At 35.6% G+C, this 14,886-nt stretch overlaps 1 protein-coding gene across 3 annotated transcripts in view; it reads left to right on the top strand.

Moving 5' to 3' along the window:
• The window catches only part of LOC131694216 (CUE domain-containing protein 2-A), a 363,208-nt gene that overhangs the window by 311,775 nt on the left and 36,547 nt on the right, over window positions 1-14,886 (top strand). Inside the window, exon 6 of one of the 3 annotated variants that reach the window (XM_058982733.1) lies at window positions 1,989-3,482. The exons of the other annotated variants lie outside the window; for them this stretch is intronic. Coding sequence (XP_058838716.1) covers window positions 1,989-2,181 — 193 coding nt within the window. The 3' untranslated portion in view covers window positions 2,182-3,482. Of the gene's footprint in view, window positions 1-1,988; window positions 3,483-14,886 lie in introns of those variants that run through there. 3 annotated transcript variants of the gene reach the window in all.

The following is a 14,886-nucleotide window of genomic DNA, read 5'->3' on the forward strand; positions in this document are numbered from 1 at the left end:
TGACTACATTTTTGCTACTCAACATTACTGTGTAGCAATAAATGGTACTGACTTGTACTGGAATTTCCAACTTACCGTTAACACGATCAATGTAACCAAATATTTGAAATTTTTAAATAGCATGATTTGTAAATTCAAAAATGTTCATGCTTATAATAATGTGCTTCGGAATCGTCAAAAACAGGTTTTGTGACCAAGAAATTTTTTATGGCCACTCGTTACATAAAAAATGTATTTCAATACCTATTCTGATAGTTTAAACTATTTCGTTTTCGTGATATTGGTTTATATAGGATTCATTATACTATATCTCCGGAACAAGAACTATAAATCTGAAGAAGATACATTGGTATATCAATCAACTTTCAGCGACATTTCTTTTAAAGCTCATTGGTCATTTCAACATAGAAATAATCACTGAATAGCCTATGCACTTCAAACTACTTTCTATTTACTTCTATTTAATAAATAAATTGAAATATTTATGTCTCTTTTGCGACATGCATTCTTACTCCGTTACTATTGGTTTGACGGTTAGAAAGCACATGTTATCTGAGTTTTTCCTTTTTTTCGCTTTTTTGAGTTTTGTAACACTTTGAAGCCAATGTCTCATTTTCGCTAAAAAAAAACTACTAACACTTTTTGTAAAAATAATTGTAATAATAATTTTATCGAAAGGTCTTGTAGTTACCTGGATAATGATTTGAAGAAGAACTGTGAAAAATTTCGAATCGATTGGCCCAGTAGATTTTGAGTTATGATGCACACCGCATTTTTTCGAGGTGCGTTCGGAAATTCACTGTCACTTGACCAATGAAAATTTAAGAAAATATTGTTCAAATACTGCATCATTATATGGAAAGTGATTGAATTGACTAAAACTGTGACTCTTTTATTTTTTTGAAAAAAAAAATTACCTTGAATACTTTACACCAAACCCCCCACCTCTCCCCCTCCTCCTCCCCCTTAAGGTTTTTAAAATTGGATACACACAGATTGACTGCATACCCAGGGTAGGACTTAGGATAGGATAGGTACTCATTGAGCAAATCACGTGTAATATTTCATTGTGGCGAAGCCGACAATAAACGGTGTAACCAGCAATTGCACAATCGCTATTATATTGCTATCGTTTTCCTTACTTATATTCACGGATCACAGCTTTTTTTTGCACCACAAAGCCCTTGCTTTTTGTGCCACTAAGGGACCTTATTATTAGTCTTGGTGATACTTCCAGCACCTTAACTCTCTATTTTCACCTTTTCGTGGCTTTCGCAAAATCACTGACGACCTTTGTCGCTCTATCACTATCACCGTAACTTTTTGCACAATTTTCGTGGCTTAACCACCCGCTGTATTATAAATGACATTTGCCGTTTCACTAGGCGTATTTTTAACCGACCTTCGCCGTTTTACCGAGTGTGATTTTTGCTATCACACGCGTACCGAAATTTTTATCCTCGTCGTCACTTTTTATGTCCTTTGCTGGACGAACGGGTCACTGAACTGTTGAGGGAGTTTCGGCTTATAACAGAACGCTCTGTTTGAAGGTTCAATAAACTTATGCCGCTTGAGTCCGGTTGAGCAGTATTTATTCGAGATTATCTTATTAGTATTTTTTTACAATTTCGAATCTGCTGGATGCAGTATATAAGAAAACTGCCGTCGGGGTTTATCATTAGCTAAGCCCTTTCATGAACACAACAGGTACAACATACATTCTAATCCATACATACATAACATTCGAATTTGCTTTCAAGTTTCGCAACAGGCCTCATGCATTATCCAACAATGTCATGGTGCAAATATCAGCACTTGCTTCATACACATGTCTTGTGGAGAAATCTGTTGTACGAGCTTGTGTGACATGTCCTAACAATGAGACAGGTGTGAATATCTCCAGCAGGAAAACAAATATTTGCAGATGAGCGATTATGTACCTTGAAATTTATCAGCTTCTTCAATATTCTGTTCTGGTTTATTTTCAGATATTCGTATGTTGACAAAGAAGATCATCGAGAATATAAACCAGTCGCGCCGAAAGTAGAACCGAAAAAGTTGATACGTTACCGGGACAATAAAATTGTATCACTAAAGGGTGAACGTTACACTGAAGTATCGCGTCGCGGAGGTGATGAGGAGACAGAGCTCAAAAAGCCGAAAAAAACTATTTGCCCGTAACTAAAGAGGTCACTGCTGCCAATGCTGTTCACGTGCACTACAATAGATGCATTTATATTTTGTTGTAGAGAATATCATGAACTACGACAGCAACATGAACAATTAGATATGTTGGTCGTGTCTTTAGTAATCGTTATAATCGTAATTTTCCAGAAAAATCGCAATCGATTTGATAGTAGTAGAGACAAGAAGCAGCAAAAACAAAATCTTTGCGAATGTCATATAAAGAATCGTCTTTCAGTGATTAGTAACGATATCTTGCGCATGAAATACTGTTCTCATGCAATCCTAACTGTTTTAGTTAAAGCACCTAAATTTTCCTTTACAAGTGATATTTTAGTGGAAAAGCAAGTATTCCACGAAGGCAGGTCAGCCTCAAGTAACCTATGTGCTCCGTTTGCCAATATTACAAATTTACCTGTACGACTTACCATAGGTAACATGATCTTTGTGAAATTTTACTCCGTTTACCTTTTGCATTCATCCACTCAAAGTAATCATGTAATCTCACTTTACATCATTTATAACACTAGATTTTTAGGTTTCTTTGAGCGCTTTAATGATTTGCGCTTAGTATTTATTCTAGCAACACTATTTTGGTATATTGTATTTTATGTTTTTGGGAAAACTTTTATGTTTGATAGTTCTATGTGTATTATACTGTGTCGCATTCTTAGAATTTGCTCACAAATACACGAATGCACTTTTAAGTTGTGCCCTCAGTCCTGATTTTATCCGAAATTCATGTTTTATTGGGTTATTTTTTTATTTTGTTGTTTTAAAGTGGAACTCTATTTTTCAATTGTAATTGAATTGTTTATTGAGGGCTTTAACCAAATGGTCATTCGCCCGTCTATTTTTCAGTATTTCTTACCTGGTTAGAGTTTTTTTAACGCAGAATACTTGAACTTTTTCTGGTTTCGATCACTGAAAAAAGAAATTAAATCGAATCATTCTGTTTTTGACGGAGACAGTTCGGGTAAGAGTTATTAGTGTGATAAGATCGAGAGTTAAATGATTATTCCGGTAATTATTTAAGTCCTCTTGGTATGATTTTTAGTGGAATCGGAATTTTGTAAATGATATATTATAGTCATAGGAGCAGAAAATTTTTCAAAGATATGTTTTCTTCATCGCTGATAGTTTGACTTCATAGATTTCATGTTGTATCAACAAGAACCGACATCCGTCAATGTATTAAGTAACAGACGAGTTATATGCATCACAATCGTGCAGGATATGTATGTGTACCATAGGTCATCTAAGAAAATATACCTTATTCACGATATAGTAAATAAAAATTCGGAATTTTCTTTCCAAACATGATGCGAGTGATGAATACAGTGACACAATCTCATTCTCGTACACCGCTATGCGGAATGCTTATATGCATTTTACAAGTAAAACATTAGTTTACGAGACATTTTAATTATGTAGAAATAGTTTACTAGATAGCATAGGGAAGATACAATAATTATCTTTGTACTACAAATGCTCATTTTTCAAAAATAATCATAATGCTAAAGATAGTCAAATATACACGCAATCTCATATTCGTACAGTACACATATTTTTTCAAAAATCAATTGAAATTTCTATAATAAATATTCAATGTGGTAGCTTTTGTTTGTAATTACAGTTTTCAATCGTATTTGAATGCTGACTACGAGTTTTTGTGTGTATTCAACTTAAATGTTATCCCATTCTTCGAAATAGTAGTTTCTAAGATCATTCTCATTATAATCCGGATAGTTTTACACTTTTTATCCAAATACTTCCAATTATTTTTCTAACGGGATTATTTTAAACGGGATCAGCTGGGGAGAATCCATAACATTTAAATAATTATAAATTTAGGGTAATTTCGGGAGAGATGCCGCATCAGGAGAGATGCCGCACTCTCTATATCTCGTATATAGGGTCACTTTTATACGGTAATAAGATATTGTGAGTTTGTCTTTCGAAGAATTATAACTCTAGAGATGAAAAATATTTTTTTTCAATTACTCACGAAAATTCTATTAATGATTATGTGCGTTCAGTTGCATCACGGAGTGCCGAAAATTTTTCTGCACCGCATGAAAATTTCGTTTTTACATTTCTTGCAAAAGAAATGTATAGGATTCGCTCAAATTTTGAAAACTTTTTCCGAGGCCCGGAGGGCCGAGTCTCATATACCAATCGACTCAGCTCGACAAATTGAGACAATGTCTGTATGTGTGTGTGTATGTGTGTATGTATGTATGTACAAAATGTCATGTAATTATCTCAGCAATGGCTGAACCGATCTAATTGAAATTAGTTTCAAATGAAAGGCCTAACGTTGCCATTTGACACTATTATTTTTGATTTTCGATATGTTGTTTACTTTCTGAGATATGAGCGATTTTGTCAAAATACAGCAGGTTTTTTGCAAAAAACTTTCGAACAATACATTATTGTCCAACAAGCTGCACATAAATAGAAAGCTAAAAATTCCTTTCTAACAAGCTATAGATTGTCTAAATCTGTGCACGAGCGGCGGAGATATTAGCCATTTTGTATTTTTAGTCCTCGCTTACCAATTTCCACTAATTAAAAATGAGATTGTTTCATACAGAGTATTGCTTTACTGGTGTTTTAGGGGCAAAACTAAACCGATTTTGAATATTGGGGTATGAAAACACATCTACGTGATTCAAGGAATTCGATGTTGAGAACATTTTGTGAATTACCTTTATAATAAATGAACTATTTCTCAAAAATCAATATATAAGTTCATTTCAAATACAAAATAATGTGTTGATAAAGAAACATTGAGTTCTAGTATTTATTCCTTGGATTAGGCATTGCGTTCAATCATGAGGTAAATGTTGGATAATATATCAATACACAGATCAACAAGTAATTCACCTAGTAGTGAGATGAAAGATTTCTAATATAATTATACTTGTGGCGTCACCGAAAGCAACTGTATGTTTGAAGCCCAAAAATCTAGCGAAAATTTATCTCTTTTGCAAGATTTAGGTTATACTGGTTATGGCGCAAAAATTACTACTTACATTATTTATGATGCCAATCTGAAATATTTATTAATTGTAATTGCGAAGGTTTGAGAACACAAAACTATTTTTTGTCTGCTGCTACATCAACTCAACTTTAATTCAATTGTATTCAAAGCCTGTATTTACACTATAATTAAGGAAATTCATGGCTATATCAGAAAAATATTTGGCTTAACTGGGTAATATGAAAGTTTGACGATGGAAATTTTCAAAAGAGACATTCCACGTGCGATATTTACACTATTCGTATCTCTATCGAATTTTGAATGAAACATATGCTCAAAGACTGAAAGCTGAAGCCAGCAGGATTGAACTTGTCATCAACGTTTCGAAGACAAAATGCATGAGAGGAAGAGGTTCTAGACAATGTGAACCTCCCACCCGAGTTCGGATTGACGGTGACGAAATCGTGATGGTTGACGAATTCATGTATTTGGGCTCACTGGTAACCGACGACAATGATAACAGCAGTGAAATTCAGAGACGGATCTTGGCGGGAAATCGTGCCTACTTTGGACTCCGTAGGACGCTCCGGTCGAACAAAATTCGCCGCCGCACGAAGTTGATTATCAACAAGACGCTGATTAGATCGGTGGTCCTTTACGGCCACGAGACTTGGACTATTCTCGTGGAGGACCAACGCGCCCTTGGAGTTTTTGAACGAAAGGTGTTGCGTACCATATATGGTGGCGTGCAGATGGAAGACGGAACGTGGCGCAGGCGAATGAACCATGAGTTGTATCAGCTGCACATTCGTTGTATTGGTACGAACTTTCATCAAAAATAACGGATCAAAGACCAAAAATATCCACAAGTTAGATCCAGGAAAAGAAGTCTCCCAAAGTACCCACTCTCGATGGGGGGTGCAATTACAATGTGTCTTCTAACTTATCGTCGTCGATATCTGGATATACTGAGTAGTTTGAACCATTTCTTTTTCACAGTATTGGTCTGTATATGACTTATTTATCCATATTTCCTGCACGAGAATTCGGAACGAAACAATATGAAAGCTATGAGGATGAATGGAAAGAGACTGCATTGCAATCAACTGATTGCACGGTTTTTATGCTATCGACATAGCCTAGACATTTCACACTATTTACTTCAATGCAAATAAAAACTTTGAAATATCTACCTGTCTCATTCACGAATCGCATTCTCCCTGTCGTTCTCTGTGCAAGGGGCTTGAAAGCACATGTGACCTTGTCTCACTTTACTATATTCAATTGCGCGTTAAAATACTGGACCAGTAAATTCTATTCTGTACATAAAACTTTTTTTCGGGAATATGTGATCAAAAAATAAATTTCGAATTCCAAAGCAAATTGAACGTTCCAGGTTCCTGATAACTAATTAAGGTCCAACAATAAAGTAGAAACACCAGATAACCTTAAAACGACGCCGTCAAGTAAAGAAGCATGAAAACAAAAAGAATAAAACCAAAAAAAAGATGGAAGCCCTAGAAAGTCCATTGCATATTTATTAGCCTTTTCTCAGAAGATGGGATTTTCAAAAACATTTCAAAACTTTCTGATGCAATGGTTCTCAAATTCGTACAATCCGGTTTATTCATTTTCTTTATTCAAAAATGTTTTTAGCTTCATATATATGACCATTTCATTTTAATTAATTATTTCATTCCAAATCTTTTTATTCGTTTTGTTCATCTGCGTTCATTTTACTTATTTTATTCGTTTCATTCTTTGGATTCACTCTAATCAGTTTATTCTTTTTGTGCATTTTACTTATATCATTCATTTAACTTATTTTATTCATTGTTTTCATTGTATGCATTTTATTCATTTTTTCCAGTTTATTAATTTTGTTCAGTTTCTTCATTTTAATAATCTGTCTACTTTTTCAGTTTTAATCATTTCATCCAAATAATTTATTTGATCAATTTATTTCTTTATATTAATTTATAACCTTTTACCATTGTTTAATTTTTCATTTTTATCAATGCATTTTATTCTGCTCATTTTCTTCTTGTTATTCATTTTATCACTTCAGCTCATTTTGTTTATTTGATTCCTTTGTTTTATTTATGCATTTCATTTATTTTTTACTTTATTCATTTTGTTCATCCATTCATTTTATTCATTTGATCCATTTCATTCATTTGATTCATTGTATTCACTGGATGAATTAAATCAATTTGATTCATTTAATGCATTTGATTCATTTGATACATGTGATTCATGTGATTCATTTGATTCATTTGATTTATTTGATTCATTTGATTCATTTGATTCATTTGATTCATTTGATTCATTTAATTAATTTGATTCATTTGAATCATTTGATTCATTTGAATCATTTGAATGATTTGATTCATTTGATTCATTTGTTCAGTCATTTGTTTTATTTCATTCAATTTGTTAGTATGAATCAATTTATTCTATTATTCTTATAACTATTTCTAAATATAATCTTAATTTTTATTTGATAACCTAATCTAATTTCATTCGTGTATTATATAATTTTGATTTACATTAATTTTTCTACTCATTTTATGAATTTAAAAACCTATTATTTCATTTTTTGCTTTACTTCTTTATTTCGGTCGTTTTGTTGATTTCTATGATTTATTCGAGATTTTATTCGTGCAAGACTAGAAACTAGGGTTGGGAAAACCGAGGCATTTTGAGAAACCGGTATTTTCGGCATTGAAAATGAAAAAACCGGTAAAACCGCTAAAAACCGGTAATCACAAAGAAAAAATCGAAATTAAATTGAATTTACAAAGCAGTCGCATTTAACATGCTTTGATGCCAATTCATACTTTATTAACAAAGTAATCGCTCAACAGACGTTACTTGAGAACCACTGATGATCGCAGCATGAAAAGTGTGCATGTCGTCATGTTGTCTAACTCGCTTATTGTACCAAAACAGCACAGCAGGTTAGCTAAATGCAGTAGACAAAACCTGTTTTAATCCACCTAGCGGTGCAATTGTGCCTTTCTCAATCATGAACACGAGAATTTTTGCGTTGTTTATATTCATTATAAGCTTCCAAATGTATATATTACATTTTTATTATACACGACATGACAACAATATACAAGAAAAGAAATCATTATTACAGTTCTAAAATTTTGTAAAAGAAAAACAGCTACATTAATATAAAATTGAAAAACCTATTTTAATCCACCTAGAGGTGCAATTGTGCCTTTCTCATTTCTCCAAACTATGATTTAATAGCTGGTTCGTACAATATAACATTATGGAAATGTCTTTCATTCTTATTACACTTGGTAAGTATATATAAGAGCACCTTTTTGCATTCATCGCGGTATCGGTTTGAATCGGAGTTTTCTATGTGATCGCACTCCACAACCCGTAACTCCGGAGCCGGAAGTCGGATGAAGATGGAATTTAATATCAGTTTCCGGGGACGCAACACCTTTCATTTGAGACTAAGTTGATCAAATCGGTCTATCCATTTTCGAGAAACCAATATAACCGTTATTCTGAATTTGGATGCTTCCGGATCCGTCAATGGTGGCCAGTGTGGCCAAAGAGACTTTGAATGACTGTTGGTGACCTAGATCTACAAATTCAACAGTTGTGTTTACATTTTGGAAAAAAAATCATCTTTTTGCATTCATCGCAGAATTCGTTAGAATCGGGATTTGCTGCGTGATCGTACGTATCACCCTGTAATTCAGGAACCAGAACTCGGATCCACACAAAGTTCAACAGCAGCTGATGGACCGAGCGAGCTTCATTTAAAATCAAGTTTGCCAAATCGGTTCAGAAAATTCCGAGAAACCGATGTGGACAAATCAACAAATTTTGTTTTGTAACCATACTCTTCAACTCGTAATCCGCAACAAGATGTCGGTTGAAAATGAAATTCAATAGCAACCTATGGGAATATTATACCTTTCATCTGAATCTTAGTTTGTAAAAATCCGTTCAGCCATTTCCGAGAAACCGATGTAGACATTTTGTTAACAAATCTGCACATACACACATACATGCATACATACACACATACATACACACATACATACGCACAGATATTTTGCGATCTCGGCGAACTGAGTCGAATGTTATATGAGACTCGGCCCTCCGGGCCTCGGTTAGAAAGTCGGTTTTTGGAGCAATTGCATAAACTTTCTATATGAGAAAGGCAAAAGAATAATATTTAGTTAGCTTAATCAGCATAAGCTCAATGTTATCTTCATGTGAAATGTTGGTGGAATGGGTTTGAAAGTGAAGGGAATGGGTAGAGTGGGAGTGGAGGATGCGTCAGAAATCCTTCATCTTATTTCGGTATACAGTGTGGATGAAGGAAATGCTGGCGTGAGGGTGGTCCAAGGGGAGGGGAGTGATGAAGGAGGGAGGTGCCCGGGCAAGGCGGGGGGGGGGGGAGGGGCGGCGACGCAATACTCAACTGCATATTTTGCCTTCCATTTGAGACTTGGTTTGAGAAAATCGGTTCAGTCATCACCGAAGAACCGATGTGACAATAATTGTAGAATATGCCCGGAATTCCGGACTTCCGGAATCGTCGATAGTGGACAATATCGTCAAAGAATGTTTGATTGGTAATCAGTTATCTAGATCTGCGATTAGAAGTAATTTGGAGACCATTTCATTAGTTTTTAGCCTCTGAGGTATTACGATTGCACCGATTTATATGGGAAATTCCAGTGTATCCTTACTAATACCCCTGTAACTCCGGAAGCAAGAGTCAGAACCGACGGAATTTCAGCAGCAGTCAATGGTATTACTGTATCTTTCATTTGAAATCAAGTTTGTAAAAATCGGTAGAGAATTCGTTGGGGAATGGGTGTGATATTAGCTTAGGAACTTGGCGGGTTCCCCGGGGGCGTCATGAACCGTCATAGGTGGCCAATGTGGTCAAAGCTGCTTTGATTGATCATTAGTGATCCAGACCCGCAAACTAGAGTAATGTTACATCAATTTTAATATGTTTTACATCATTTGAACATCATGGTGGTACCAGTTTATATGGGGAATTTGCTGTGTGATCGCACTCTTCAACCCGTAACTCCGGAACCGGAAGTCGGATCAACTAAAAATTCAATAGTAGCTTATGGGAGCGTTATACCTTTCAGATAAAACTAAGTTTGCGAAAATCGGTTCAGCCATCTCTGAGAAAATTGTGTGAGTTTAAATGACACACACACACACACACACACAGACATTTGCCGATCTCGACGAACTGAATCGAATGGTGTATGACACTCGGCCCTCCGGGCCTCGGTTGAAAAGTCGATTTTTACAGTGATTGCATAGCCTTTCTTTATATGAGAAAGGCAAAAAGGTGCGAAATCGGCAGTCCCAAAAAGTCGATTTTCATAAAAAAAAAATTTCGAGATAACATAAAATCTCGACGTTTCATGCATTTTAAAGATGTTTGGCATCAAAAACGAATTTGATTTCTGAAATTTCATGGGGTCCCCCCTTTGAAAAAAAATTTAGTTCCGGCTTATATCGGAATTTCATATGTGACCGGATGGATTAGTCTATATTTCCGGACGCATCCAAGCGATCCGTACGAAATTTTATAGACATCTGTGGGGATACTGGCCGCTTTTCCCGGGCACTTCCGGAACCATCTATGGTTGTCAATGTAGTCAACGAAAGTTTGGTTGGCCGTCGGTGACCTAGAACAGCAAATTTAAGTTGTTTGAGAGACATTTTAGCGAAATTTTTACCTTTTTTGCTTTCATCGGAGTATCGGTTTGAATCGCAATTTGCTATGTGATCGCACGCCACAACCTGTAACTCCGGAACCGGAAGTCAGATCGGGATGAAATTAAATAACCATTTACGAAGGCGCAACACCTTTCATTTGAGACTAAGTTTGGTTGAATCGGTCTAGCCATCTCCGAGAAACCGATGTGACTGTTATTCTGAATTTGGATACTTCCGCCGGGGCTTCCAGAACCGATGATGGTGGCCAATGTGGCCAAAAAGACTTTGAATGGATGTTAGTGACCTAATACTACAAATCGAAGCAGTTGTGGTCATATTTTGGAAAAAATTTCACCTTTATACATTCATTGCAGAATTTATTAAAATCGACATTTTCTGCGTGATCGTGCTCACCACCCTGTAATTCCGGAACCGGAAGTCGGATCCATCAGAAATTCAATAGCAGCCTATGGGAACGTTGTATCTTTCATTTGAGACTAAGTTTGTCAAAATCGGTTCAGCCAGCTCTGAGAAAAATGAGTGACATTTTTGGTCACATACACACACAGACGCACATACACACACATACATACATACACACATACATACACACGCTCAGACATTTGCCGAACTCGACGAACTGAATCGAATGGTATATGCCACTCGGCCCTCCGGGCCTCCGTTAAAAAGTCGGTTCATCCAAATAATTTATTTGATCAATTTATTTCTTTATATTAATTTATAACCTTTTACCATTGTCAACAGTTTTTTCGGCATTTAATTAGCAAGGGACTGGAAGGTGAAGTATATTTTTCAATATTTAGAGCCATAGTACTCAAGGGAGAGCAAGGTGTTGAAAGGAGAAAGTTTAGAAAAGCGTGGAAGGATCATATATGCAAGCTTAGAGCTCACCGGCGACTTAACCCTTTGTCTGCTACCGTAGTGGTCAAGGTCTTTTGGCATTACAAATGCACGCTTTTCTAAACTTTCTCCTTTCAACACCTTGCTCTCCCTTGAGTACTATGGCTCTAAATATTGAAAAATATACTTCACCTTCCAGTCCCTTGCTAATTAAATGCCGAAAAAACTGTTGACAAATTAACTCAATAGGTCGTTAACAAAAATGGTTAACAAAAAAAAATGGTAAAAATAGAACTTACCGTGATGGGGATTCATCGTTGCAGCGTTGGGTGAAAGCTGCCGACACCGTGCAAATCAGCAACACATGTGACCATATTGTCACACACGCTGAGCCAGTCACAATAGTCGATAAAATAAAATCACTCAGGCAGGCAATTGGTGAGGGAACAAACAAAAACTGGCTCATTCAATGAGTTTCAACGTCGCAAATGCTTAGTGTGGAAGTTTACCGTGACTTAACTTTTTGTCGGTTCCGACAGCATGAAGTAACAAGTTACTTTACGCTTGTTCGGACATGCCGTAGACTCAGGTGATTCGCATTTCTAATGCCAAAAGACCTTGACCACTACGGTAGCAGACAAAGGGTTAAGTCGCCGGTGAGCTCTAAGCTTGCATATATGATCCTTCCACGCTTTTCTAAACTTTCTCCTTTCAACACCTTGCTCTCCCTTGAGTACTATGGCTCTAAATATTGAAAAATATACTTCACCTTCCAGTCCCTTGCTAATTAAATGCCGAAAAAACTGTTGACAAATTAACTCAATAGGTCGTTAACAAAAATGGTTAACAAAAAAAAATGGTAAAAATAGAACTTACCGTGATGGGGATTCATCGTTGCAGCGTTGGGTGAAAGCTGCCGACACCGTGCAAATCAGCAACACATGTGACCATATTGTCACACACGCTGAGCCAGTCACAATAGTCGATAAAATAAAATCACTCAGGCAGGCAATTGGTGAGGGAACAAACAAAAACTGGCTCATTCAATGAGTTTCAACGTCGCAAATGCTTAGTGTGGAAGTTTACCGTGACTTAACTTTTTGTCGGTTCCGACAGCATGAAGTAACAAGTTACTTTACGCTTGTTCGGACATGCCGTAGACTCAGGTGATTCGCATTTCTAATGCCAAAAGACCTTGACCACTACGGTAGCAGACAAAGGGTTAAGTCGCCGGTGAGCTCTAAGCTTGCATATATGATCCTTCCACGCTTTTCTAAACTTTCTCCTTTCAACACCTTGCTCTCCCTTGAGTACTATGGCTCTAAATATTGAAAAATATACTTCACCTTCCAGTCCCTTGCTAATTAAATGCCGAAAAAACTGTTGACAAATTAACTCAATAGGTCGTTAACAAAAATGGTTAACAAAAAAAAAATGGTAAAAATAGAACTTACCGTGATGGGGATTCATCGTTGCAGCGTTGGGTGAAAGCTGCCGACACCGTGCAAATCAGCAACACATGTGACCATATTGTCACACACGCTGAGCCAGTCACAATAGTCGATAAAATAAAATCACTCAGGCAGGCAATTGGTGAGGGAACAAACAAAAACTGGCTCATTCAATGAGTTTCAACGTCGCAAATGCTTAGTGTGGAAGTTTACCGTGACTTAACTTTTTGTCGGTTCCGACAGCATGAAGTAACAAGTTACTTTACGCTTGTTCGGACATGCCGTAGACTCAGGTGATTCGCATTTCTAATGCCAAAAGACCTTGACCACTACGGTAGCAGACAAAGGGTTAAGTCGCCGGTGAGCTCTAAGCTTGCATATATGATCCTTCCACGCTTTTCTAAACTTTCTCCTTTCAACACCTTGCTCTCCCTTGAGTACTATGGCTCTAAATATTGAAAAATATACTTCACCTTCCAGTCCCTTGCTAATTAAATGCCGAAAAAACTGTTGACAAATTAACTCAATAGGTCGTTAACAAAAATGGTTAACAAAAAAAAAATGGTAAAAATAGGACTTTTACCATTGTTTAATTTTTCATTTTTATCAATGCATTTTATTCTGCTCATTTTCTTCTTGTTATTCATTTTATCACTTCAGCTCATTTTGTTTATTTGATTCCTTTGTTTTATTTATGCATTTCATTTATTTTTTACTTTATTCATTTTGTTCATCCATTCATTTTATTCATTTGATCCATTTCATTCATTTGATTCATTGTATTCACTGGATGAATTAAATCAATTTGATTCATTTAATGCATTTGATTCATTTGATACATGTGATTCATGTGATTCATTTGATTCATTTGATTTATTTGATTCATTTGATTCATTTGATTCATTTGATTCATTTGATTCATTTGATTCATTTGATTCATTTGATTCATTTGATTCATTTAATTAATTTGATTCATTTGAATCATTTGATTCATTTGAATCATTTGAATGATTTGATTCATTTGTTCAGTCATTTGTTTTATTTCATTCAATTTGTTAGTATGAATCAATTTATTCTATTATTCTTATAACTATTTCTAAATATAATCTTAATTTTTATTTGATAACCTAATCTAATTTCATTCGTGTATTTTATAATTTTGATTTACATTAATTTTTCTACTCATTTTATGAATTTAAAAACCTATTATTTCATTTTTTGCTTTACTTCTTTATTTCGGTCGTTTTGTTGATTTCTATGATTTATTCGAGATTTTATTCGTGCAAGACTAGAAACTAGGGTTGGGACAACCGAGGCATTTTGAGAAACCGGTATTTTCGGCATTGAAAATGAAAAAACCGGTAAAACCGCTAAAAACCGGTAATCACAAAGAAAAAATCGAAATTAAATTGAATTTACAAAGCAGTCGCATTTAACTTGCTTTGATGCCAATTCATACTTTATTAACAAAGTAATCGCTCAACAGACGTTACTTGAGAACCACTGATGATCGCAGCATGAAAAGTGTGCATGTCGTCATGTTGTCTAACTCGCTTATTGTACCAAAACAGCACAGCAGGTTAGCTAAATGCAGTAGACAAAACCTGTTTTAATCCACCTAGCGGTGCAATTGTGCCTTTCTCAATCATGAACACGAGAATTTTTGCGTTGTTT

The sequence above is a fragment of the Topomyia yanbarensis genome, chromosome 1 (assembly GCF_030247195.1).
Source record: "Topomyia yanbarensis strain Yona2022 chromosome 1, ASM3024719v1, whole genome shotgun sequence".
Lineage (NCBI taxonomy): Eukaryota > Metazoa > Arthropoda > Insecta > Diptera > Culicidae > Topomyia > Topomyia yanbarensis.